Genomic DNA, 22,584 nt, shown 5'->3' on the forward strand with positions numbered 1-22,584 from the left:
TACACCATCATTCGATCCAATTGACTAACCAACAACGACTATGAAGCTGGAAATCTGTAGACCGCATCATTGATTATGCTGGCAAGTTTTATTATATAGTCAATGACCAACTATTGGACTATCACCTATAAGAAATTCTACAATTGAGAGAGAGTTATTTGAATTTTACTTCCTTGCAAGCTCAGCCATATTTGTTTAAAATGGTCTCTAGACACAATCTTCAAAATCCTAAATCTTCAAAATCCATTCTTTTAAGAAAGTAGGCTTGTTTTACATTTATCGTAAAAGCCAGAAGCAAGTAGTACATTCATTTTGCTTCGTCCCATAATGGCACCTTATAAGCAATACAACTGGCATAAAGAAATTGAGATAAAGAAATCAATATTTCACACAAAAGACAAAAGAAAAGGGAAAAAAGAAGAAGGAGAAGAAGAAGAAATTATTCATTGTATCCTTTGAAATCTGAGACTTGAAAACTTGATTTAGCCCATCATGGTCTGCTTCGCTGGAGGCGTCATAGCTGCTTGCTGCGCCATCTGCTGACTTTTTGCCACATTTCCTAGCCAGCCTAACAAGTGCGTTAACCAAGTTAATTAATTTATATGTTTAAGTATTCGTCTCAACTTGCTAAAAGAATTTAATTTGTATGTACTTAAAAACAGTTAATTCATTTCATAAGGTTGCATATTCTTGCTTGCCTGCATATGACTTGATTGAGTATCGTTCAAGTACCCAAATGGTTAAAAATTGAGATTTCCAGAAAACCATGTTGGACATATAGTAAATAACTAATCTAAACTAGACAAATGCAAAGACCTTGAGGCGTGAAGATACAATCCTTATTGAATAGGTATATAGGTAGTTAACCATTTAATAGGTGTGCCTGTCAAATGTAACTGTCATTAACCACTCTAATTAATTATCTAAAATAAATATTTTAGACAATTAATGAACACCCTACCCTAATCAGAAAGCCTCAAGGTCTAAGGTGTTCTCTTTCAACGTGGGACAATCAACTTCATCTTTCTCGTTACAAGCTATTACCAACAAACCAGAGTCTATAACTTGATTTTAGGCCATTGAAAGATTGAAACTTTTGATGTTGATGACTTACCAATAGAAGGATCAAGATTTCTTTCTTTAAGCTCCCTGTATTCTTGACAAAGGGCACACCATTCACAAAAGCAGTGAATCATCCAGTCAGGTGCGGGTGCTTCCATTAGCCCATATCGATTCCTGAGCTTTGTTCTGTAGGTGCATGACAATAAGCATGGCATGGCTATGAAGCAGGCAATCAAGCCGTATAGCATTCCACTGGTACCACAAGCTGAAAATGATGTACCCAACATACATGAATATATTTTACGAGACATCTGTCTAAAGGATAAAAATTTACTACACCAATATAATACACACTTGAGGGCTTATATGCATGTGACACATACAATACTTTGACTTCAAAATCAAACTTCATATACATTGTGTTGTACATCCAACCAGCCAGTGTATATAGTGTTGGTGTTGGTGGAGGAAAAATTACTCCATATTTAAATCGATCCACGAAATAATTCAACGTAGCATTATTACTAAGCTATGAATGTGGAGAGTATATACACAGATGAAAATTGGTATACTCACAGGTTTGGCCAGAGTCGACAATCTCAGCTATTTGCCCGAATGTCACGCAAGGAAAGCAGGCTGTTATAAGAGCTGAAAGGCAAATATTTCACTCATTAGTTCCTTCTCTTCAACATCAGTTTCATGATTTTTGAGACATGCACTCTTGAACAAATTAAGTACTGCTTGGAAAAAGAAAAGAATAGCATAAATACGCGTCTTGAAACAATATGAATTAAAGAAATGCCAAGATGGTCCATCTTCATGCATGTTTTCAATATTATGGATTTTTTTTCTTCTAATTTTATACTTTTTGAAAGAGGTAATATCAACTAGAGAAGGGTTAATGGTTGAAGTTACCATTTCTGTTCTCCTTAGCAATATGATATATATTCCAAAAAGGACTCGACTTACTTAAAAAAAGAAAGAAATCCATAAGATTGGATTAATTTCAAATTTAACAACCTGTCCATTTCCTAGCTTTTACACATTTAACATATGAATTTTAATTCACCTGTAACATTAAAAAAAAAAAAGCAATTTTGGCTCAACCAATATTGAAGATTTTATGCCACTCTACTTCAAATGCCCGGGGAAAGGGAGAAAGAGATTAAATACCATTTGTTGGATCATCCATGCACGCGAACAAGGCTGTCTTCCAAGGCTGAGTAGGAAGAACTTGAGCCACTGGAAAGCCAGTCATAGGGGTATTATTGATGACCTGAGCATGGGGATGAACTAATGGAGAATTCGGCATCGCCTGATATATTGGAACCTGTCCACCTACACCCATTGCTGGCTGAGAAAAGGTTGCAGCTTGTGGAAATTGCGCCATGTTTGGTTGTTGAAATGCACTCTGTTGCGGAGGAAATGCCTGTGGCTTACCTTGAGGTGGAGGAAAAGCTTGCGGTTGTTGACCCTGAGATGGAGGAAATGCTTGCGGTTGATGACCTTGAGCTGGTGGAAATGCTTGTGGCTGATGATCTTGAGGTGGAGGAAAGGCCTGCGGTTGATGACCCTGAGACGGAGGAAATGCTTCTGGTTGATGATCTTGAGATGGAGGGAAGGCTTGAGGTTTGCCTTGAGGTGGAGGAAAGGCTTGGGTTTGATCTTGAGTTGGAGGAAATGCTTGTGGTTGATGACCAGTTGGAGATGACCTCATTTGGGTGTTTTGCGGTGGGAATGCCATTGGTCCTCTTGATGGCGTTGGATGGGATTGTGCATGTTGGTTTTGCTGGCCGGCAATTTCTTCTTTCTGGGGTTGCTCATGTTCATAATTTTCCTGATGAATTTCATCATTGGATGTTTCAAATGGAGGAGGTGCATCATCAATGGTTTCAGGACTCTGAGTTGCAGGCTGAAAATGATATTCTTGAGGCTGTTGGGGTTGTCCTCCTCGCTGAGAAGGGCCTGAATTTACATCTGGACGTCCCATAATTAGCTCTACGGACGCTCTCTTTCCTTAGGCAGAGAAAGAGGTTTTAAAGGTGGTGGAGAAGCTTGAAGTATAGCTTGATTAGTAGATATTCTTGCTAGTTCTTGATAGCTAATGCTAAGTCGCTCCAGTAAAGGACCTAGTGTGAATGTTGAATTGTTGCTAGTCTGTCATAAATTAAGAAGAATTAAAGCAATATATTCTTTTCTGCACTATTGCTTTGGCAACGGGAAGAAATTACAATCATGGTTCAAACTCTCGGCCGAAACCGAGATTGACTTGGCAGAATCGTCGCCAAAACGGACCCTCCGATGTAGATTTTCTTTTGCTGATTTTTTAATTTTTTTTATTTAGCATATTTTTTAATATTATTCACAAATTTTAGAATATTACATGCTTCAAAATTTACATCTCACTGAGATCGAGACCGATATGTTGAGAACGATGTAGAGCCGTCCGAGTTGCGACCGCAACTTTGAACAATAATTACAATGGAGGAAAAGAAGTTGGTGGGAAGGGGAATTATCTTTTGATTTTTAAATTAGAGTTATTTGTTGTTACTTAAAAGTCAACTAATTAACAAGTGGCTAATAGAAATGGAGCTGGACGAGCTCTTATAGTACAAGGGCTTAACAAGTTGCCAGCCCGTCGTCTACTTAAATGATGATTAATATGTCGTGTGAACTAGTTGTATATTTTTTGTGGATAATCTCAGAGTAGACTTGCTTATTGATGACTAATAGTTGCATTTTATCGGTGTAGTTGCCGATCAAGGGACGACTTTGACTGACTTAAAATTAACGTACAAGAAGGGTTGACGTTGACTTGGGCCGGGGTTGATTCCATTCCATTCCATTCCATTCCCATGTGCCAAACACGTTTTTAAGTTCTAACTTCTTCTTGACTTTTGGTACTATTGTTACTGTGTATCCCATGAGTAGAGCAAGCATTTTCTTTGGTCCAATCATCATATGGTTGGCCAAGAGAACGAAAAGAAGATACAGAAATGAATTTGGAGTTAATCAAGCGAAAAGATATTAACGATCCTTCATACCTGATTTTTAAAAATGAGTTTCGTAACGAGGGATGCTTATGAATGTACTTAAATCATACCTAATTTATCATATGCGTATATATATATATTTACAATTATTACTCGATCTTATATTTATATGCTTTCTATAGTTGATTTTACATTTTCAAAAAATTAAAACTTGAAAAACATTTTAACGAGCCTTCAGCGTATGCCTTTTTGGACAAATCCTTTCAAAAATTATGAATCAATCGTTCCTGGTTCTGATTTGGTGCCCAGCAGTTATTCTGGGCATTCCTTCAAAAGAATATCTGGGCATTCCTAAAATTCTGTCGCAAGGCCCAAAGACAAAGTACGTTGTACCAACACGGATCCTCAGTCAGTTCCAATTTTCCAGTACCACTTCTATATCTATGTAAGTGTCCTGTTTATTTAATTTATCATGTGTTATTTATATAAATTTTTTTTACCATTACGTGATAAGTGAGATTGACACTGAATTTCACATCGAGTAGTGCCGTAGAGGATCCCAACTGCGTTGCACCTGCTGCTTTGCCAACGGTTACTTTTGACTTTTGAGGTAAGCTGTGAAGATAGCGTCTTTTTATCTGGCAAAGAAAGTGGCTACAATCAAGGGATCGTCTTCGCTATATTTTCACTCGCTCCATCCAATCATGAATCATCCATGTTCTTCCACGCAGCTTCCAGCTTAGTGACAACCCTTACCTCTTCAGTTCTTCTGCCTCGTTTCATGCTCCTGTATATCGCGCAGAAGCAACCGAAAGACTTTTTTTTTTTTTTTTTTTTTTTTGTATCACCCTCTTTTTTATTGGAACTTGGGATGCAGTTTAGTTCTTTCTTTTTTATTTTTTGGCAACCAAACCAAAAATGAAGTTCCTATGCTCTGTAATCTTTCTGTATCTATACAAGATGTAGCAAGTTATAAAAAATTAATCAAAATATTTTTCCTTAAATTCTTTAATTGGTTGCCAAGTAAAAACCTATATATACCCAGGTGCATTTTCATTCCATGGTTCTGTTATGATAGATTCTTGCATGTTTCTTTCACTTACTTTTACTCACCGAAATCTGGTGTAAGGTTCAATCAGGGCCTACATGTATAGACGACTCAAAGACTACTATTGCTCTTGCAACTTCAAATTGTGGAGAGAAGAAATTTTGCAAGCACCCTGAATCATGAACTTTCAGGACTGAAAAACTAGTAGTGTTATTTAGCCGGAAAAAACTAAATGTATCTAATTCTCAGGCTTCCTTTATCATTTATATCTTGGTAATGGTGCAAATTTGTATAATCTCTTTGGCCGATTGACCCCAAAAATGTTCCATTGACCAAGAAAATATGTTACCCATTTATGTTCATTGGACTTGTTCAAACTCAACTTGGTTATGGTAGACAACCAATATCATCCATGCAAATTGATTAGTGAACTCCACAATGATATGGAAGAATAAAATGACAGGACAATCAATCTCTCTTACTTTAGAAACAAAAAAAAAAAGAAAGATCATCTCTCAAGCACGATCTACCATTCTTAATTGTATTTGCATATCACATGAACCTCCACCAGTCCAAGATTAACGTTCTAATCAGTTCAAAACGTTGATGTTTGAGCTTAGCTGCTGTTTATATAAGAGCCTTCTCTTACTTGCCCTTGTGATCAACACTCGTAATTAATGTCCCTTCATATTTTTGGTTAAGGGCTCTTTTAACCTTCGTCTCAACTCAGCCTAATTCTCTATAGTTCCCTTGGGAATCAAACAAGTGCGAGAAATGTCTGCGAATAACATTGAGAGCAATGGAAAATCCGCCGTGAACATGGGGCAGCAACCAGCGCAGGCAGCTCCGGTGGCTGCTGTATTTAGTGCAGCCGGGCCGTGGTCAACTGGTTTATGTGGTTGCTTTGAAGAGACCTCCAATTGTAAGCACAATCATCAATATTCCCTCGAAGATACAAGTTCTAAACCTACAATACAATATATTTGTGAGCTTCAAATGTTGTTTAACCGTTGTATGATTTGTTCGTAGGCTGCGTGACCTGTTGCTGTCCCTGCATCACTTTCGGTAGGAATGTCGAAATAATTGACCAGGGAACCACATGTAAGTTCTTGAACATCCCTAGAGTTTATTTATCATCTCACTTTTTTGTAAAAATCAATGAGATTGAAAGATTTAACTATGAGTAAATCTTATATACACTGAAAATGTATACACTATAACCGTTGAATCCATGACATGTGTGTAAAAGTTGGAGTTTAAATTCAAATTTTGTATATTTGTTACTCATCCAGTGCCGACAGTGTATACACTGACACTATCAGTATAAGAAAGATTAGTTCTTTTAACTGTTAACAACACATTATTCAGAGGTATTAATTTCTGGATGTAATTTAGCCATATATAGGATAGGGTAACATTTCCCGATTGTACTATTATTGATCAGTTTTCTGATCTCTATTTTTACTTACGACGTGCCCGTGGGGGCTTAATGACGGGCAGCCTGTGCTCAAGCTGGGATCATATACTACTGCCTGGCGCATGTTGGGTGCGCATCATGTTACTCATGCACCTATCGTTCCAAACTAAGGGCTTACTTCAATCTCTCCGAAGACCCTTGTAACGATTGCCTTGTTCACTGCTTCTGCCTCCCTTGTGCTGTCTGCCAAGAGTATAGAGAGCTCAAGAATCGCGGCCTCGACCCCTCCCACGGTATACAACCCATACCTCATCATCCTTACCACACTATCTAGTCTCTGATATTATAGACTGAATTAACAATTGAATTATACATTCTTCAGATTAAAGTCCAACCTGTATATATGATCAAGATTGTCTTTCGTTCGATCATAACACTCCTATAGCTGTTTTTTTTTTCTTTCTTGGTTTAAATCCTTCGATATTTTGTGGCTGGATTATGTTCCGACTAATTTAGAATCGAGCACTATCCTACATTTTTTCAGGAATGAATCTCCCGACATTATTTTTTTTCATATAAAAGTATACGGAGCGATTTCTTTATGTAATTTAGTACTTATATGTTGTTGATTAACAAATATGAAGGATGGATAGCAAATGTTGAGAGATGGAACCAACTGGCGGTCAGGACAACTGCGCCCCCAACTTTTGAAGCCGGGATGTATCGTTAGCCAGCTTTCAGGCCTTCGAGCACGGGATCCTTCTGCTTTTTAATTTGAATATTACTAGTATGATTAATGTACCATCAAGGATTCTAGCAATTGCATTAACACGATTGCTTTCTCGTTCATTACTAGTTTGTGTTTTGACTGTGCTTTGATTGTATTTATATCCATTTGTTTATCAAGAAAAAGAAGAAAAAAAAAATATTATATTGAAGTATGTTCGCTTTAATTAGTATCAACAAATCTCAGTCCAAATTCTTTTGCTTGCATGATCTTTAGTTTACTCACTTTGAGTAAGGAATACCCTAAAGATTATGGCTTTGTTGTCTAAATTTTCTTGAAATTCATCTCACTTTAGTTCTTAAACTTCAACTCTGTACACTACTTTACTAAGCATATATAAAATCCATCACATGCATTTTAATCTTAAAATTTGAGGATATCTTGATTAGTGTAAATGGGATTATGAAATTATATTTGAAAATAAAAATTGTGACAGCCCCACCTTCCCCTAAGGCGAACCAAAGAGGTTAGCGGACTGTCTGCCCAACTCTCGCCAGGACTAACGGTGCAGTTTAGAGCGATCTATTTCGTTCTGGAACTTATAAACGCGCGTAAACAAGGCAAAAGGGCAAAATAACCCAAAATAAAAAAAAATGAAATTCGGAGTCGGTCATGAATAGTAACCAACCCGTCAGAACGCAACCAAATAACGAACAAACATTCACATCTTGAACTTTAGCAAATACAATCCAAAGTGACATACAAAAGTTGTCAAAAGTGAATATATACACGGTTTGCCAAATTGAAAGTGAAAACGGCCCTAAAGATACATTTAGGGTTTCACTTCATATACCATACAAAAAAAATATACATCTAGTTCATTCGGCAACCATCTATCAAGATTCATTCCAAAAAGAGTCATATTCCTGTAAGGAAAACAAAAGAAACGGTGTGAGCTAATTGCCCAGTGAGATACTATCACTTACGCAACCATGTGCACATAAGCATCAAACTTTCATTCAATATAGTAAAATAAGCAAAGGCACACGTCAAATATGGTGATAAAATGATACAGATGGCTCTCAAGAGCACTTTTCCTCATTTGCATTTCTTGATCGGACGTCATTGACTCTCCGTCAATGTTCAAAAATAACCAACCATAGACCCCACTTTACTTCCATTCCTTCCACCTAACATTCTCCAACCGGGCCCGAAATCCAAACACTTGCATTGTGGTATTACTCGAGTAAACCGGAATCGAGAGTCTCTCATACTACAAGATTCCATATAACATTACCCCAAGGCACATTAATTGGCACGACCAATCCCTCGCCGGCTCGATTCAATCAATTACCAATGGGGTTGAGCTCAAGGATAACAATTGTAGTCGTTGGAGACTCGTCCAAACGACACCAAGTCATGTATTTCATTTCATATAACATTTCATATAACATTCCAATAACTTTCCAACAACATGCGAAACAATAAGTGAAAGTGATAAAGTACACTCTCACTTCAATCAATTAACATTCAACATCTCAAGTTCAAGTATCAAAGTCATATAATAACACACAAGTGAGTAGTATACTGACCAAACTCGCAAATGTGGTTTCATGCACTTCCGTCAAAAGAACGTTGTGCACCACGGTCACGTCCTAAAACATGCAAACAAATACAATGAGACTCGATAATGAGTCATAAACCAAGGCCAAACATGACCACAATAGGGTTCCATAAGCATATACAAACATTAAAGGAAACCAGAAATTTTGGAAATGTAACTAGCTTTGGCCCTGAAAAAAAAAACAGTTTTTGTTCTCATTTTGCGGTAATGGCACCAATTTCACTACGATTATCGGATGAGGTTGCAAGACCCACCATTTCGAAGCTAAAAGACAGGGCTACAACATCACAGAAGGTCACTCAACCCAGTTTTGAGTGCAAACAGGTCAAAAATGCAAGATACTACATCAAAAACGTAAAACAGATTCACCAAAACGCATTCTAGCGGAAACATCATAACTCAGGCTCTACAAGTCCAAATCCAGAAATTCCAAAACCAGCTGAAAGCTAAGAAATAGGGCTAAATTTCATCAGAAGGCCTCAACAACCAATTCGGAAGCAATTCCAGCCAAAACAACCAATTACAGGCGCAATTCTTACATTCGGGTAAAACCAGAACAGCAATAGTAATGTCGACTTTTCTCATTCTACACTACTCCGATTGACCTGAAATTTTGTAGGCACCTCTAAAATGTCATTCCCTACAACTTTCATGTCTTAAGCCAAGGCCAATTCGGCCTCTAACTAGGCGCTAAAAATTCAGGCAGAATTGAAGGGTATGAAACCCTAGTCTTCCAAATTTCCCTCCAAACCAAAAAGTGCTTGCAATTAACAATCATTTACACCTACTAGCCTCATTTTAGGCCATTGTCAATCATCATACAAGGCCACACCATCAAATTCATATATAAACAGAAAAATCACCAATAAATAGAAAACTTCTCCACTTCATCCAAAATCAAGAAATAAACCACAAAATTCAACATTTTAACTACCACTAAGCACAAATTAAGCTTCATTAGGTGAAGGAGAAGGTTCATTCACTACTCACCTAGTAAAACAAGAGAGGGAGAGTTGCTTGTCACCTTAGCTTCCCCAAACACTTCACCAAACAACTCACTAACACCTAATGAAGAGGTTTTATGGAGTAGAAACAAGTTTAAGTGATTGTTTTGGAGGATTTGAGCTAGATGGAAGCTAAAAACTTGAAGAGTTTTCTTGTTTTTGGAGCTTGAAGAGGTTGGCCAGGGAAGAGAAGAAAATGGTGAATTTTTGGTATTTTTTTTGATTTATTTGGTCAAATAGTAAAAAGGTGAATAGTTGTGGACAACTCAATCCAATCACATGGTGACACTTGTCACCTCATTTAAAGCATCTCTATCCTTTTGTTCCCTCTCACATCAATCACATCTCAACCTCTACTTATCTCTTAACACCCGATAAATTTCACCCAGTATCCGGAACTTAACCTAATTGGTCGAATTTTTCCGAACTTTTCGCACTAGCGGGTCCTACGTCCAATATATATCTTTAATTTTTCCAAAACTATCCAATACTAGAAAAATCATCTAAAAACTATATTTACTCATAAAATTCACCGAGAAAATTTTTCCTAAGCCAGAAAATGCAGAAAACATGCCATTAAGAGGGAAAACCCTAGGAAAAATATTAGGAAGAATTTACGGGTTCTCACAAAAATAGTAGATGATGCCATATTACGTATTTTAATCATACACAAAAAAACTGAAAATAAATTTACAATTTACATTTTGGTTCATCATTACGCTATTAACGTTGAGTCTTTTCGTGCCTATTCAAATGCAAAATCTAACAACTAAACTGGATTAAAAAAAAAATGAAGGCGACAAAATTTAAATATTAAACGAGATGAGAAATTCTTTAGCTAAATGAGAAAAATTGGGTGGAAAAAACATTTTCCCATTTAGACCCATCTGTTTTTGGCTAAACCCCAATGCATTTCCATTTCATTTAAGCCAGCTAGTGCAACTCAATCAATTGGGCAACAATGTGAAAATGCAGAAATACAAAGGCAACATTACATAAGTTTTAGAAAGCGAAAAGAAATCAAGAAAGTTGTCATCAAGATGGAGAAATGCAAAGACACTATTTTTCAAAGGCTGAGAAAGAGGGAAGCAAGGAGTCTGACGGTGAATAAAGATACATTGCCTGCCTTTGATCAATTTTAAGGCAAAAAAGAACAAAAATCCTTCACCCCCCTCATCAATTGATATTGGATTCTCAAAGGCCTTTTTAATTCTACTAATTAAACTCATGGGGGGATTTAAACCTTATATCTCAATGCTTAAACCACAACGATGAAGGACTCAAAGTGAAAGCAAATTAGAATATGAACATTTTTTTTATTGAGGAAAAAAATTATTGCAAAAGTATTTATAATTCACAAAAAAGCAAAAAAAAAAAAAAAAGTTGGATAAATTGGAACCGGAGCAACAGGAAGCCCATCCACCTTGTGGTTGGCCCAATCTCGCTTTCCCCGCCACGAAGGTCCAGTTCCTCTCTTGCCGGTTAGCAAAGAAGAAGATTAATTCTGAAGAAACAAAACTCACCATCTCATTTATATCATCAAAACTCGAGATCTTAATAACCAGAGCAATCAAACAGATTTCTGCTCTTCAAACTAAATCTGCTTAATTCTTCTTCAAATATTTACTCTCTCCAATTGAAGACTCAAAATTTCACGCAAAATCCTTATATTATACACTGAAAAAGGGGAAAAAAAAAAATCATCCCTGGAAAATCTAATTATACAGAGAGAGTCAGATATTAATTGGAGCAAACAGCTTAGCTTTGAGGCCGATCAGCAATGGAAACCACGCAAGGTGGAACGGAGAGAGAGAAATCCAACTCGGCTTCTTCGGCTCCCGTTCCTGCTGTCGCCAGCTTCTGGAAAGGTACAACATTCTAATGCAGGAGTACTTTATAATCCTCTTTTCTTAGCAGCTCTTGTTTTTAGTTAAATGCAATTACTTGTATGGTTGATTTAATCAGAATTTTGGGATATCATTTTTTTAGTGAATTTTGTTATCATTCACTGAGTTTTAAGATTTATGTGAGAGTTCGAGAACAGATTGGTAATGTTAGTTAAATCCTGTAGTTTTTCTTATTAGTATAAGTTCTATTCAAACCTGGGGGATTTTTCAGTTAGAGATTTAACTCCTAGGTATAAGTTTGAAATGATTGAGTATCATTGGAAATTGGACAAGTTAGCGGAGGCGAATCAAGCTAGTATCAACAGTGCCTTGATAAAGGAGCAAGCGTGTGCTGCATTATTAGCTAGTATTTGGTTTGAGCCGTGTGTAAGTTTTGTGTTTTGTGTTTCTGGATCTAGTTCAGTGAGCAAAGTATGTGGCATGTGTCTGCTATGTTGGGTAATATCTCTCCGCATTATTAGTTTCAGAAGCTGATGAAGTGTCGCCAGGAGGAACTTAGTAATGGGTTAGTCTTTTATGCCCTAAGAGTGTGAAAATTTGTGTTAAATCTCCTGTTAAATGTGACATACATGTATACCATCCCATGTAAAATAATCTTTACATTTTTGGTGTATGAAAGATTTGTGCTTTAACTTAGTTTTGCTCTAATTAGTAGGAATTTAATTAGAGAATATGGAAATATTTGCAAGAATTTTGTTAAACATGCCTAGCCACTTTTTTTTACCTTACAACCTAATGAGGTAGTATTGGACAATATGTTCTGCTTCATTGGTGTTGCTATTTTCTTGCCTCACCTGATATGTCATATTTTGCTATTTCAGACACTCCATGGTTAATGTATGAATGAAAAAAATGTTTCTAGTTCCTTGCATGTGAAATGGCAGAGTTAAAAAGATTTGGATGTTTGTATTTGAATTTGAAGTAAAGATTCACTTTTATGGATCTGTATTGGCTGGGTTGGTTGGAAAAACTATACACTTATAAATCATTTAATCATGCAGATTTTGATCTGGAGAAAGAACGAGCCATTCTGGATGAACAAGGGCTTAGGATTGCTGAGAATCAGGAGAACAGTCAGAAAAATCGTCGAAAGCTTGCTGAGAGTACTAGAGGTATTATACTTGCCAGGTCACTATTGTAGTCCCTGATGTTCAGTTTTAACTTATGTGAATGGTAGGAGCATCCTTTCTCCTATTGCTTGATCGGTGTAAATTGTTGGTGCTGCTAATATATCTTTTTTGATGACCTTTTCTGAAATTCTCTTCATATACTGTTGACAGACTTCAAGAAAGCTTCAAATGAAGAAAAGTTGAGTTTGTTTAACTCTTTACTCAAGGGATATCAAGAAGAAGTTGATAATCTTACCAAGAGGGCGAAATTTGGAGAAAATTCATTTCTTAACATTTATCAGAAGCTTTATGAAGCACCAGATCCTTATCCAGTTCTTGCTTCAATAGCAGTAAGTACAAGTTGTCTGTTCACTTTTCCTTGTTTGTCTTTTTCCTTGAGATTTTGTGAAGTATCATTCTGCTTTCCCATGTAGCTGAAGTCCATTTGTCTTTGAAGTTGAGTGCAGAAGATACTTAATCGTCTCTCAACATGGAAAAGAACGTAGAATTTGAAATTAAAATCAGTTTGTCAAATTTGTCTGCCTTGCGGATAATGAGAGACGGAATAACGATCTCATGATTATGTTGCATAAAATTCATGCTTCATATCTTATTATTTTTCTTACTTCGCTGGCTTCCCTATGACAGAGTCATAGATAAGCCGCCAAAATAACAGTTGGATTTACAGTGCAAGAAATTTAACTCCCGATAACTACTACACCTTTTCAACAGCTGTTATGGAAATCATATGGACATCGTAGAGTGCATGAAATACCTGAATATCCTCACAGAAGGCTTCGTGAAAGATGTGATTTTTGAAAGCTTTCTTTGCTGCAAGATTAGTAACTTTTGAACACTTATCCAATCAATATGGAAGTTTACTAGTAAAAGGACTAAAATTAGCTTCCTAATTAACTTCTAGAAGTTGGGATACAAGCTTTGTACACCAAAGCTCCGCTGCATACTTTAACAAAGTTAAGCTGTTCTTCCTTTTAGCTAATTAGAATCATGTACCATGAAAGTTCTATTTCATCTCAATGTATGTTATTTGTATTATAAGCACCAGGAAACAAAAGCTACTGCATACTATATCCTTCATAGAATTGATGAGGTCTTTGCATGACTGGAACCGATGGAACTGATGAGCTTGTGTCATAACCTAGCAGTCTTAAAAGACTCATTTCCTAATGGATTAGTGATTGTTGTGATCATTCTGCAGGAGAAAGACTCAAAGCTGTCTGAACTAGAATCTGAGAACCGAAAGATGAAGGTTGAGCTTGAGGAATTCCGCACAGAGGCAACTCATCTGAAAAACCAACAGGCAACCATACGAAGACTTGAAGAGCGGACCCGCCAGTTAGAACAACAGGTTGGAATCTTTTTATATAATGTGGCATATGTTCCATTTTATGCTTTTTGCAGCAAAACGTGCATTGGTCTGTTTTAGGTTTTTTATTATTGAGCAATTGGTATTGTAAATTGAGGTTGACAAATCAGACTCTTCCTCCTCTTTTTGCAATTTACTTTTATGTTCCTTTCTTCAGTCCATCTTTTGACTTCTTTCTGTGGACTTTCTACTTTTTGTGATACGATCTAGGATTGCTCTAAGTCGATATAATTATGGGTGGAAAATCCTATTATACTTAGTTGTTCATACAGTGGTAGTTTTTTCTTCTTGTCACAAATATCTAGTAAGCAATTGAAGTGTCTGGAGGAGAGCTTTCTAGAGTAAACCAGTTCAATTTCTACTTGTGATACTTTTTGACTGCGTCCAGGATTTTCTTTTATCTTTCACAGCATTCAATATCTCCCTGTACGGTTAGCTTCCATATTTATTTTAATCTACAGTAAAGTCCTTTTTCATTATTCCTGTGATCAAGACTTGATACATAAGCTCCTGACTAATAGAGGATCTATGCTAGTGGATAATATGGCAGGTTTTTACACTTCATCACGGGGTGTATAGTCTAGTTTAATTTGGCTTTTGTGTGTGTGTGTGTGTGTGTTTTTTTGGTACCTAATATAGATGTTTTTGTTCTGATCATCTTTTTCTGCTGTAAATTTAGATGGAAGAAAAAGTAAAAGAAATCGTGGAGATTAAGCAACGTAGTTTGGCAGAAGAGAATCAAAAAACTATGGAGGTTTTGAAGGAAAGGTATTATCATCCTATAGAATCGCAAGCAGCTAGTGTATTAATGCAGTTGCTGATGTTAGTTTTTATGTCATGTCAAGGGAGTGTATTCCCCCCCCCCCCCAACCAAAAAAACAAAAAAAAAAAAGTTATTACTGCTTTATCCCTTGATGCAGGGAGCGGATGTTGCAAGATCAATTACGCCAAGCCCAAGACAGTGTCTCTACCATGCAAAAGTTGCATGAACTTGCACAGAGCCAGTTGTTTGAAGTTCGTGCACAATCAGGTTTTACTGGCCTGTCACAATTCATTAATCAAATGTAACAGAATGAGAGATGAAAGTTGGAAGATTGTTTTGGAAAATCCGTGAATATACTGTACCTAATGTTGAAGATTGTCCATTTCAGAGGAAGAGAGAGCAGCAAAACAATCAGAAGTCAATCTCTTGATGGACGAAGTTGAACGTGCACAATCACGGCTTCTTAGTCTTGAGAGGGAGAAGGTGTGTGACAGGATCCCCTCTTTGTTTTGAAAAAGATAAGACATCCTTTTATGTTAGTTTCAGCCACTAATATGGCATGTGTGTTTGGTTGGAGATTGTTCTTTTATCAAAATTTGGGTCAGTCTGGGCTTGTTTGAAGATTGACCACAGTTATCATCAGTTATTCATTTTCTGTTCATAGTAGGGGAATGGTGTAAAATGTTTTGTGATGCCATATTACACCATATATCATTATAGTAATTGAACCCACATTTATCCCATATAAATTCCCTGAAGAACAGTAGAAAATCAATAACATGACCGAGGATCCTCATGAATGTATCCAGAGTTACTTGCTGTGGTTACCATACTTGGTCCTTCATATTTGACACTGTTATAGCTGTTTCCTTACCACTCATCTTCCAGTTCGTTAGGAAGTTATCTTAGTCAGAGAGCTGATATGGTCTTGAAAGGGGTTTACTCAGCTGGCATTACATATTCTCAGCTTTGTAGTCATCTGACGGAATTCTTATGTTCCTGCAATTTAAATTGGTCAGTTTACATTCTCTTATACTGGAATTTGCTGCAGGGATTGTTACAGTCACAGTTACAAACATCAAATGAAGATAATGAGCAGAAGAAAAGGTGAATAGTTTTCCTTAAAGTATCTTTCTTTTGTTTTTTTGAGAATTATGTAATTCTTTTTATGTTATTAATGCGGGCCTTCCAATGATGTATAACTACTGTGTCAGAGAACTGGAATTGTTCTTCCTTTCTATTTTTTGATTTGAAGATTATCTGAGTACAGAAAAACAGACATAAATTATTTTGCTAATCAGGGAAGATTTGTTAGGTTTCAATACTGTCTCATCCTTGTTGTACTTACAGAGATTTATGTGCAAGTTGGATTATAACAAAAGCTTCCATTTATCAAAGTCACAGAATGCATACTGATTATTTTTTTTGTTAAAGAGGTGATTGCCAGAGAAATGTGGAAATGGAGCAAAAGTGTTGTTAAGAATATAAGCTTGAATTATGCCACGATGCATAATTTTGTAGGTGTAAAACTTGATGTTAGTTAGGCCATAGTCAGACTGGAACGCACTGGTTGAGTAAGGACTTTAAAGTACCTATCAGTTGTGAAAATATTTAACATTCTCTTATTTTTGAAGTGCTTGGTGAAGATATATTGCTTCCCTACTGAATCCATACCTCTATGTTGTTGAGTAAACAATTGTTCCACTAAGACCTGGTCTAATATCGTCTTTTGCCTCTTTGCAGTGACAGCCTGGACGTCCATAGCATGCTTGAGAATTCTCTTAGTGCCAAGGAAAAGATAATCTCTGAATTAAATATGGAACTTCACAACCTTGAAACCACGTTAGCAAATGAGCGAGAGCAGCACATAAATGAAATGAAGAGATTGAATACTAAGCTTAATGAGAAGGTATGCCTGTTTTTCTTGACCCATCCCATCCCTGGGGCTATCCAATAATGTTTCCTTATGTGGTCTTGTTCCTGACTGAAATTTTGAAGTTTTTGATGATATACAGGACTGCAATTGTCAAGTAACCAAATAAGTTACAGATAGTTCCTTAATTTGAGGTCTAGTAGCTGATGTAATATTTGCTTCCATGAATTCTTTAAGAGATAAAAGAGGACATGATTTCTGCATCCTCCTTTGGCTTGATTATAACTAATTGGTCTAGAAAAGGATTAACTCTGTTAATGATGAATTTGAGTGTGCTCTAATGCATGGAAGAAATATATTTCTTGTACTTATGGAAGATTTGGAAGGGTACTATAACTTTCCCTTGGAAAAATATGATGAGAAATTTTATAATGCTAGTTCTATGACATACTATAAGTACACTTTTGCTTTTGGCAAGAATTTTCCTTTTAGAAGGGATGGGAGGTTGGAAGCTGGAAAGCCCCTAGGGAATGAGGCGTGGCAAGCAAGATTTGATCCCCTTCTTAAGATGGGGGAATCAAATCCATACCCTTTGGGTTATACCTAGTTCTTTGTTGGCCAGACTTATTATCAACTATGGGAACAAATATAATAGAAGTGGTTGGAGTTTTTTTTCTTTCTTTCTTTTTTTTTTCAAATTTTTAATGAGGATTGGTTTTCTTTTCATGTTTTTTGAGCTGGAAGTTGAAGAAATTGTATCACCGTCCTCTGTGAGAAACTGAGATCCAAGATTCAATAATTTAGCCTGGTCTTAATAGAATTCAAGGTTGTCATACACAATCTTAGATCTGTCCTTATTGCTATATATGCTCTTATCCCCGCACAGATTATTGTTCCTTGTCTTTAACTGTTTCATTTCCTTCTAAATAGTTTCTAATTGGTTCTGTGCCATAAAAGTTTTAGACTTAGGCCTTGTTGACCTATATTTGTCAAAATTTTCAAATTGGAGTCCTGTGATAGTTCTTCTATTTTTTCTGCACTCTAACCACCTTAGTGTTATAATTATGTTGGTATTAATTTTTGTATATCTTCCTTGCCTTCATACATCTTTTCTCTTTTGAACCTAAGGAAACTATTTTGGAGGAGATGAAAAAGGAGCTTCAGGCAAGGCCAACAGAAAAGTTAGTTGATGACTTGCGGAAAAAGGTCAAAATCTTGCAGGTACCTCACTCACTCTTACAACTCTATGTCATCCCTTCAGGAACATTTTCAATTGAAAGACAGGCAGGAAAGGATAGGGTAGAGAACTCTTAAAATAGAAGGAAGGAATACGAGTAAATTGAGCATGACATAGTCGACGTGCTTTGATTTTCTCGTCTTGCTCCACTGCTTCATGTAAGCAATTGAAATTTGGATAATAAGGCATTGACCCTATCAAAGACTGGACATTTTTGTCAACGTCAGTATGAATGATTTTCAGATTTTCCTTTAACTTGCTTCCAAAAAGTTCTAATTTGGAAATGATGATTAATAACTTGTTTTCAGAAAAATGAAATGACTGTTAGATCTGAGTGCAGCATGTTGTGTTAGTTTTTATGGCGTTTGACATCACTTGGAAGATTTAAAGGCATCAATGGTCCAACTATGTTCTCTGACTCTCTCCATCAGTTTCTTTGTCCATCTTAGCTCTCATGATTACAACTGAGGTTGTTGCTTGATAAATTCTTTCATTCATTTATCAACAATTTCATTTTAAATTTAAGGCTGTGGGCTATAATTCTATTGAGGCTGAAGATTGGGAAGTAGCTACCACTGGAGAAGAGATGAGCAAACTCGAGTCGCTTCTGCTTGACAAGAACCGGAAAATGGAGCACGAACTTACTCAGTTGAAGGTATGAAGTTCCAAAATGGATGATATTGAAATTTTTAATGGTCCCAGTATCTTTTTAATTGCTAAACATCATTGTGATCTATATGTGCTTGCACTTGAACAAAAGAAAACTTATCAGAGAATGACTTCTATCTTTTACCTATTAACTGTCAGGTCAAGCTTTCAGAAAAGACATCTTTGTTGGAAGCAGCTGAAGCCGAGAGAGAAGAATTAACTGCAAAGGTCAATGAACAACAACGGCTAATACAGAAATTAGAGGATGATATACTAAAGGTTAGGGCAAATTTTTACTGAAATAAGTGAATATTGATGGTATGGTTAATATAAACAGGACTTTACGTGCTGTCGTATGTTGTATCAGAAGCCTCTTGTTTTTGGCATAAAATCATGGTTTTTTTTGTGTACTAAGCAGAATCTCACAAAATTTAAACTTGTTTGGTTGGTTTGCATATTGGGGAATAAAATACCATGACTTTGACATTTTTAATCACGTCCTATCTAAATTTTATTTCTCTTACATATAATGCAGGGTTATGGTTCAAAAGATACAAAAGGAACTTTATTTGAAGATTGGGATCTATCGGAATCTGGAGGGTCACAACCATCTGAGGTTATATTTATACCTCTTTTATCAATTTCTCCGTTAATTTTCATCCCTGCAAAATAAAATAGAAAGTATTACTGAGGGAAAGTATGTTGTGCAATTCTCTAAACTGCGCAGTATAGATGGATTATAAGTACATTTTTCCTGCTTCCTGTATGAAGTTCTCGCTAATAAAGCTAGTTCAAAATAGTCTTTTCTACAGGTGCAGTGAGTTTGGCATTTATTTGATTCATCTGGCATGCATTAATACTTGTTAAACTTTTAAAAATGGCTAAGTGGCTAGCATTAAGCCTATCCCTGACAATTTGTAAAATTGCATGAAGTACATCAGTGCCAGCAGTGGCTAGTCAACCTGCAATTTATCTGAATGGTTCCAATTATTGGTCCCACTTCCTCAGGGAAAAAGTAAATATCATCTCTTCAGATTCTTTGGCAGAACAAACTCAACTGATACACCCAGATGTTGATTGTTTTATTCTTTGTTAATTTAACAATTTATTCATCTCAACCGTTCTGCTTCTGGGCGTTTGAATATGACAATTTTCAGTAATTTAACTCTGTCTAACAGAACACGGAACAAAGACATGTTTCCTCAGATCAAGATCAAAGTTCGATGCTTAAGGTGATCTGCAATCAACGAGACCGTTTCCGGGCACGCTTGAGAGAGACTGAAGAGGTTGCTTAGTTGCTTCTCTTTGTATTTCAACTCCTATATTTTACCACCTTTATCTTTTAGCAAGCAGTGTAATTTGTTCACGTTTGCATATCCTCTGGTCTCCTAAACTTTTGACATTTGCAGGAAATAAGACAGCTGAAGGAGAAGATAGGGATGCTAAATGCTGAACTTGAGAAAACAAAAGCAGATAATGTTAAACTCTATGGGAAAATTCGTTATGTTCAGGATTATAATTCTGAAAAAGTAATTTCAAGAGGATCAAAGAAGGTGCTTTATTGCAACTCGTCTATCTATATACCTTGCTTCTAGTCTTATAAAAAAAAATCTAAAATAACATGAAATTCGCAGTATGCCGAGGATTTAGAAAGTGGTTTCAGCTCTGATGTGGAATCGAAGTATAAGAAGATATATGAAGACGATATAAATCCTTTTGCAGCATTCTCAAAGAAGGTTTTTTGACTTCTCTCTTTTCCTTGGTTCATAGATATATATATATATGTATGTATATACCGTCTTATCTATTTGCAATGGAGGATAATGTTGTGTTTGGAGCTTAGCTTTGATTTCCTTTCAAGTCTAGAATCAAAGAGGGAAAAGGTCTTCTTTTTGTGTTTTGTTCAGCAGTTCTATAGCAGGATTTCGTCTTTAGAAGTTGGGTTCGTAAACAGTGTCACTTTTAACTTGCTTATGTCCTGTTTTGCAGTTGTGATATTTATATTTATATTTTATTTCTGAAACTTCGTCAAACTATTCAACCGTACATCTTCACAGAAAAAAATGTGTCAATATGGCCTTTCGCAATGTGTTAATTCTATTCTCCTAATTTGCTTCTGTTTTCCTTGTCACAAATCATTTACCTAGTTTCTTTTCTTCTCTTCTCTCTGTTGTTTCCTTTTAAAGGAAAGAGATCAAAGGTACAAGGAACTGGGCTTAAGGGATAAAATTACTCTTAGCAGTGGACGGTTTCTTCTCGGTAACAAGTATGCTTCGATGGTCCTTTTCTGTTTTTTAAATGTAAATAAAATATGCTAAATGCTCTAAAATGGTCCCTTGCATTTAGAAATTTCAGGTGCAATGCAAATCCTTTCCAGTTCAGTTGCTGTATATTTTGGCCTTTGATTATCTTATTTGCATCTAACCATAGATCTTGCTTAATGTAATTGTTGGACCACTGGCAGGCCAGGGGATGGTGCTCCTCGCTTTTAGGTCCAGGGTTTGAATCTTGGGCCTGGTAGTTGGGGGTTGGGAGGGTGTGGAGAGGGGTTGAAAAAAAGAAAGAAAGAAGTAATTGTTTATATTCACAACTTCTTTGGGTCAAATCAGCACATTGGCAAATGCAGCTAAAAGTTCCTTGGCGTTGATGGAGGCTTAGACTAAAATATTTTCTCGGCAATGAATATTGCATTTGAGTCTAGGACTTTTTACTACAACCTAAAGTCTATGTCCAAAGAGGCTCTGTTACTGTATCGTGTCTGTGACCGCCTAAAGCCAGCCTGACCATTTTGAATAGCTGGCTATAATAAGTACATAACCCGAGTAATGGTTACTGCTAATTGTTTCATAAACAGGCTATTTTCTTTCTGATTTACCTTCTCTTTTTTGGGTGCTAGGCTAGCACATACAAATCCTTCATCCTCTAGTCAACCATTTTAATTATTCACACTGATAATGCTAAAGGGCAACAATTGAATGCCTTGCAGATATGCTCGAACCTTTGCATTCTTCTATACAATAGGATTGCACGTTTTAGTCTTCACTTGTCTGTATAGGATGTCAGCATATAGCCACCTGAGGTAATTGTTCTCCATCCGGTTCTGATTTCTTTCTCCTTTGCTGAATATCATTATTCTTCATAATCCCGATGGTTGGTTATTAACTGTCCGTCGTCTCCTATGTTTATGCAGCAATGGTCCTGAGGAATCACTGCTTGGAGATAAAAACATAAATCTGCCTCACGCTTTATAGTCCTTTTTGATACTTGTTCTCGATTCTCTTATTGCCTGTTGGATGGTTCTTTTTGTTAAAAAAATTCAATTGTAGACATAGAAAGCTGGTTGATGTAAGTATTTTTAAACGGTGTAAATAGGGATACCGAGACGGCACTTTTATTCTCCCGCATTGGGTAAGAGTACATTTTCCCCTTTCCAGTCCCAGGTCTTTCATTTTGCTCCATTGAGTGATTAGCTTAAAGTTCATCATGGAGATACAGTGTGTATGATGAGTCCATCAAGAACTAATAACACTCATGTCGAGTGCTTAGGAACAAACACCCAGAATTTAATGGTCACAAAGTCGATGAGGTTTAAAAAAAAAAAAAAACCCTTAAACAAGCGATTAATATCCTAAATACATTTTACTTCATTCGACCACTTTCACTTGATCTGTTTATTAACTTAATGAAATTTGCGTACCGTAAAATTTTCTCATTTATCTGCGAGCATAGAGGGCATCACAAAATTCCATGTTCTCATGCGTGTGCATTAGAATCCAATGTAATGG

At 36.4% G+C, this 22,584-nt stretch overlaps 3 protein-coding genes across 3 annotated transcripts; 2 read left to right on the top strand and 1 right to left on the bottom strand.

Moving 5' to 3' along the window:
* Positions 1-219: 219 nt before the first annotated feature.
* Positions 220-3,195, bottom strand: LOC140004890 (uncharacterized). The gene is made up of 4 exons (XM_072045044.1): positions 2,236-3,195; positions 1,639-1,710; positions 1,115-1,327; positions 220-568 (listed from the first exon to the last, which is right to left on the bottom strand). Exons 1-4 carry the CDS (start codon positions 3,050-3,052, stop codon positions 483-485), a joined length of 1,188 nt encoding a protein of 395 aa, XP_071901145.1. The 5' UTR covers positions 3,053-3,195; the 3' UTR covers positions 220-482.
* Positions 3,196-5,781: 2,586 nt separating this feature from the next.
* LOC113739481 (protein PLANT CADMIUM RESISTANCE 7-like) lies at positions 5,782-7,419 on the top strand. Its single transcript, XM_027266701.2, has 4 exons — positions 5,782-6,025; positions 6,133-6,204; positions 6,604-6,813; positions 7,165-7,419. The coding sequence occupies exons 1-4, from the start codon at positions 5,878-5,880 to the stop codon at positions 7,248-7,250; spliced, it is 516 nt and encodes a 171-aa protein (XP_027122502.1). The 5' UTR covers positions 5,782-5,877; the 3' UTR covers positions 7,251-7,419.
* Positions 7,420-11,423: 4,004 nt separating this feature from the next.
* Positions 11,424-22,232, top strand: LOC113739998 (protein CASP-like). The gene is made up of 19 exons (XM_027267457.2): positions 11,424-11,743; positions 12,784-12,894; positions 13,063-13,241; positions 14,111-14,260; positions 14,958-15,046; positions 15,199-15,308; positions 15,430-15,524; positions 16,093-16,148; positions 16,785-16,950; positions 18,043-18,135; positions 18,678-18,806; positions 18,959-19,078; positions 19,335-19,415; positions 19,978-20,085; positions 20,209-20,352; positions 20,434-20,535; positions 20,986-21,065; positions 21,786-21,878; positions 21,990-22,232. Exons 1-19 carry the CDS (start codon positions 11,656-11,658, stop codon positions 22,048-22,050), a joined length of 2,055 nt encoding a protein of 684 aa, XP_027123258.2. The 5' UTR covers positions 11,424-11,655; the 3' UTR covers positions 22,051-22,232.
* The last annotated feature ends 352 nt before the right edge of the window (positions 22,233-22,584 follow it).

Source organism: Coffea arabica, chromosome 4c (genome assembly GCF_036785885.1).
Source record: "Coffea arabica cultivar ET-39 chromosome 4c, Coffea Arabica ET-39 HiFi, whole genome shotgun sequence".
In the NCBI taxonomy this organism is placed as follows: Eukaryota; Viridiplantae; Streptophyta; class Magnoliopsida; order Gentianales; family Rubiaceae; genus Coffea; species Coffea arabica.